Genomic DNA, 5,355 nt, shown 5'->3' with positions numbered 1-5,355 from the left:
TTCGCTACTTGCTTAGCCACTCGGCTTGCCGCTCGACTTGCTTGTCTAGCGATTTTGCGTTTTCACGACGTTCGGAGATAGAGCCCGGCTGTTTCCGGCTTTGTCGGAGGAGTAATTTACAAGCGCGAAACGCTGACGCGACGTCAGTCTGGCAGAATGGCATAACGGAATTTACGTTGGCATAGCGAGCGTCGAGTGTTGCAACTCGTCGTCGTGACGCGACGCGCAAGCCGACGTGCTGAGCACGTTCCGAAGCACTGCCATCATCAAAAGGAGCATATCCTCGCTTTGGAGGATCGTCGATTGAAGGTGACGCGTTGCGCGCCAGCTCGGACGCGCCGCTACAATCATCTGGACTCGCTCTGCGAGTGCGTCGGCTCCGATGACGGATCCGGATCCGAGTCGTCGATCGAGATCCCTTGCTGAGCGGATCCCATGCGGATCGTGTAGCTTGGACTTCGCTCGTTCCTGCGGGGCACACACACAGTACCGTTCCCGTGAACCATTGAAAGTGTGTGGGTCCGCGGGTTCCTTGTGAAAAGAGATGACATCGTTTCCTCGACTAATTGGATTACAAACTCGGGATTTAGGAAATTTATGGAAAACTATTTTCGACAACTCGATTCCGCTGGAAATTGGCTCTTTTACATCCGCAGAATGTTGATTGAGCGTATTTTATGTGTCATCGGCGGAAAATTGTTCGCGAAGGTACATCATCAAATAAAAAAACAGGAACTTGATATTTTCATATATATATATATATATATATCAACTGCATGTTTATGACACATAAAATATGATTAAATTTCAGGATTTCCTTTTATGCGGTTATATGAAAAAAGTTGTTCGCATAAAAGATCAATAGATGCGGACGATAATCAGATACGGTGTAAATTATGACAGAGTTTTTAAAAAAATAAATTTTAAATCTAGCGAATAAACGTTGATTTTTAACGCTTTTTTTTTACGATGCAAAAAAACGTGAACGTGAAATAAAAATAAATCGCAAAGTACATCATTTGCATAACAAGTTGTAATATTGGTTCATTGCTGTTTTTACATGACGCGAAAATGCGACCGTGTAAAATAAATCGCGGCGCGCAACATTGTTCAATTTTGTAATACAAAATCGTAACACTGACCTCATTGCCAACTGGCTGCCGTCGCTGCCGCGTCGTAGAGTGTCGGGGCGTCGCATGCACGAACACTTGCAGCAGATGATCTTCTTGAAAGCGAATCGGAAGTCCTTGCTGAAGAGAGCATAGATACAGGGGTTTATCGCGGAATTACAATATCCTAGCCAAAATAGCACGCTGAAGATGGTTGGATGGATTCGATTCGGGCAGAACGCGCGCACGATGTACATGGTGAAAAACGGCAGCCAGCACAGGATGAAGCCGCCGACGATGATGCCCAGAGTCTTCGCCGCTTTGGTCTCCATGCGAAATCTCTTCACCTGCGCATAACTTTGTTTCACACATCGTCGCCACGCACTAATAATATTTTTCGTATTTTTTATCTTGTTAAAAAAAATTTCAATCAATGCATACGCGTATATTATTAAAGCTCTGCAATTCAACGCCGATATCAACACAGTTGGTTGAAATAAAAATCAGTTTGAAACATTCTCATCAAATTGTACGTTTGCAAACTCGCAACTATTAATACATTTAATATTTCTCGTTCGTTTTTAAAATATTAAAAAAAAAAAAGTATTTAACGCATGGCTAGAATAGTGAAAGCTCGAACGGATCGATACAAAACGCACTTGGTTCTTTATGTTTCTCTTGCCCAACTTCATCACCCGCGGTTTCTCCTCGCTGCTTGTCGTCATCTCGCGCAGCGACAGCTCATCGCCGGTCACCTGACTTTCGCAGCTGTTCCGCCTGCTCGGTCTCTTGCTGCTGCCGACCCTATTGACACCGCCGACCTGAAAGAGGATTTAATAAGTCGATCTTTACGACTCCGGTACACACAGTGAACGCGCCAATAAAACATGAATTCACTTTCGCGCAGGATTTACGGACGCTGTAAAACAGCCGTTCTTTCATAACGATTACGACCAGCATCAGTTACTGTCATCCAAAGGCGCGCACTTCGATCAGTATCGCCCTAATATCCGATTGAAAAACTTGTTTCAGCTGTTTCGCGATTTTTTGCAGACAAAGTCGAAAAGTAAAACGGACTACTTCGTAATTTATGAATTTTTCAGAAAGCTAAAAATTGATCGTGATTAAAATTTAAAAAATTATTCATATTAAAATACAAACCATAAATGATTTTATTACTGTTTTATTTTGATGATTTATTTTATATTTATGTATGTCGCTTCAGGAATATATAAAAACAAATATTTATAGATCGCTTTTGTAAGTAAAGCGCGATATTTTTTGCAGTTTTTTATGATGAGAATAATGAAAAATGCATTTCTTCTCTGTGCGTGTTTATCAATATCGACGATGAGGGATGACATAAAAGCTCTCAGCAAAACGGGTACGTGTCCATATCCCACTTTCGTCTGCAATCCGCGCGTACAACCTCACATGTGGGAGAATAATCACGATCGGCGATTTAAACGGCAAATAAAAGCTCGAGGGTTCTCGGTTAAAACAAAACAGCGAGGGGAAAAAAGAAAAAAAATAGTGTATTTATACGGTTCGATAGCCCCGTCGGATCGAACGAGTGCCATGGCTTTATTGAACGAAAAACTGATCCTTGATACGTCTCGTTTTGCAAAATGCCGACAGTTAATCGTCAATAAACAGCGCGAGTGTGTATGTGTGAGTGTGGGTGTATGTTTGTGTGTGCTCTCAAAACTGTCCGGATTACAAAATGTACGAAACATGAAATTTGTGAACATCCGACACTGCTCTCATTTTTCAAACAGTGAGAGCCGCGAGTCGCCCCCAGCCGAACTGCGATCACGTGTATGATTGTGCGACAATAAAAAAACATAAATCTTTCGCGCCATCGGAGATATTTATTTTTACGCCGCGAAACAAATATGTACGTTAAAATACCCACCCACGATCGTAATTCTGTTTTGCGAGGAAAGTCTCTTTATTATTCTTGGAAGATAAAAAAACGATCGGGAGAAAAAAGGTGTCTATATCTCGGGCAGTTAATTACGCGCTCGGGGGAATTCTGCGAATAAAGCTTGTGAGAATCTAATTCACCTTAAGGTGCGTGTTCCGCGAGGTCGGACAAAGCTGCGTCTGCGTCTGACCGTTGCTGTAATGGACCGAGATCTGCGAGCACCTCGACGGCGTTCTCTCAAGGGTGTTGCACTTGGTGTTGAGCGTCTCGGTGCTGGGATAGGAGACCGAGATTTTGATCTTCTCCCGCTTGACGGAATTGCGACCGCTCGAGTCAGGGCTCCGCGAGCTGCCGTTGTTGCTACCATTGTGGACGCTACCGCGACCGCGATGTATTCGTAAGGTCAGTCTTTGTTCGTCGAACCTGCATAAGAATAAGAATTGCGTCGCGCTGCTACGTAGACGTTCCATTATATCTGTCAGCGACATAACAAAGCTCGCGCGTAAAAAGGACTTTTTTTTTTTCTTCTAGCAGAAAGAAAATTCAATGACGCAGACGTGGAAAATGCGAAAAAATATATTCGAATGTAGGATAATTTACTTCCGGCTCTTTCTGCCATTAGGGGGATGATGATGAGGGACTAACTTTGCCTTATATACATTTTGAAGGGAGATGTATCGATGACAACTAGCCTCTGATTAGATATGCATGCTCAAAAAAGACAGCTAACGGTGAAACGATCGACATCCACATCAAACGCATGAGAATGCAAATAAATGTGATGAAAAATCAATTACAAGATTGTGCGAACAAATAAATTCTCCGCCGGTCGTGTATATAGAAGCTTGGCAAAAGCTGCGGTTCTGCCGCGGGGTTTTACCTGGTGCCGAGCATTTTCGAGGGCTTTGTTGTCCGAAAACCTTGATTAATGGCCCTCGTCGTGGAAACCGCGGCGTTATAGATCCGCCAATAAAAAAACATCATCACCAGCATCGGTATATAGAAGGAGCCTAGGGCGCTGCAACACAGCGGTGATCGTGTGTGATTTCCCGTCACGCGTCCGGTAATCACAGTTTCCCGTTTTGTGAAGGCGTATCGAGCGCCTTCGCGCGTGCAGTGCGACGCAGATCAGATCACCGCGAATATTAATTCCAGCACTTTGGCTTTAATAACTGGCAGGGTGATTCGATCGAGCGGGAGCCGGTGGTCGGGCACTCGAAACGCATCTTGACTCATCGCTCGAGTGCATTAATGATTTATCAACTTATTGATCGGCGACAAACCGTATATACGTGATCGTCTTGACCGATACACACGTGTAATACGATAATGACGCAGAAATAGAAACAATTATTACTGGCGCGACCTAATCTACAGCCTGTGCGGCGTTTCGAGTTGAATGATATGGATGACGTTTTGTTTTTCAGATCAAAATAAAACGTTTTTCTCTTTATATTCAAAACTAATGTTGAGATAATAAATACGATCTATCTCTTATTTATTTTTGGATTGGGGATCAAATATATGGAAGATGACCATCCTTAAAAATTGAATATGTTTCTATTTTACGAAAATATATCGACTTATTATACTTTTACTTGTCTTTTTCAAAATTCATAAACTATTATCGGTATAATGTAGTCTTGATGTGACATATAAATCGGATTTAACTTATGATATAAACGAGTAAGCATTATATATGCAATACAATTATATCAGTATCTTCAGAGAGATATATATTTAATATTCTTAAATATAAAAACTATGAAGAAAAAGTGGAAAATATAAACTTTTAATTCAGTATTCTGATTTAAGTTCTCGCAGTGTGTTAAAATAAATTAGTTTTCTTCTTCATAAATTAATATACAAGTAGATTAAATTATACGGCATTTTATCAATTAAAAAGCACAAGAAGAATATTTTCAATACATTCTGCCAGTCTATTTTATCGAACACAATAACTTAATAAATAATATGCAAGAACTAATTTATCTTATCATGTCTAATGCAAAATAATTTTTCCATGTCATAATTGAATATTTTTTATTAGAGGCTGAAAGACTTACCTATAAACGACGTAGCCGGCGTCGTTGGTAAGCTCGCAGATCCATGGGCACGGCTTCACCGGTATGAGTATAGTGGTGGTGTTGGACGGGCCGTATGGAGGAAACGTCACGTTGTGCGTGGGATGCGACTAAACGAAAACAAAGAGGAAGCGATTAAACGGGCGCGGAAAAGCGATCCGGGCTGGGGATGGGGGGTGGCGTACGGGGGCGATCAGACAGCGATTGAAAGTCACACCGAAATGACGGCATGATC

The 5,355-nt window shown here is 41.9% G+C and overlaps 1 protein-coding gene across 5 annotated transcripts in view; it reads right to left on the bottom strand.

Annotated features, from left to right (window-relative positions):
* Window positions 1–200: 200 nt before the first annotated feature.
* Window positions 201–5,355, bottom strand: part of Oamb (Octopamine receptor in mushroom bodies) — a 115,017-nt gene continuing 109,862 nt past the window's right edge. For 3 of the 5 annotated variants that reach the window (XM_012367653.2, XM_067354422.1, XM_012367656.2), the window contains 6 exons: window positions 5,103–5,230; window positions 3,917–4,054; window positions 3,177–3,459; window positions 1,769–1,930; window positions 1,143–1,456; window positions 201–531 (listed from right to left, as the gene is read on the bottom strand). In XM_012367653.2, the coding sequence (XP_012223076.1) occupies window positions 348–531; window positions 1,143–1,456; window positions 1,769–1,930; window positions 3,177–3,459; window positions 3,917–4,054; window positions 5,103–5,230 (1,209 nt within the window). In that variant the 3' untranslated portion in view covers window positions 201–347. The remainder of the gene's footprint in view (window positions 532–1,142; window positions 1,457–1,768; window positions 1,931–3,176; window positions 3,460–3,916; window positions 4,055–5,102; window positions 5,231–5,355) is intronic. The other 2 variants (XM_012367658.2, XM_012367659.2) reach the window with 2 other exon arrangements.

The sequence above is a fragment of the Linepithema humile genome, chromosome 4 (genome assembly GCF_040581485.1).
Source record: "Linepithema humile isolate Giens D197 chromosome 4, Lhum_UNIL_v1.0, whole genome shotgun sequence".
Lineage (NCBI taxonomy): Eukaryota > Metazoa > Arthropoda > Insecta > Hymenoptera > Formicidae > Linepithema > Linepithema humile.
Note: the sequence above shows the minus strand (reverse complement) of the source record. Positions and strands in the feature narration are given on the sequence as shown.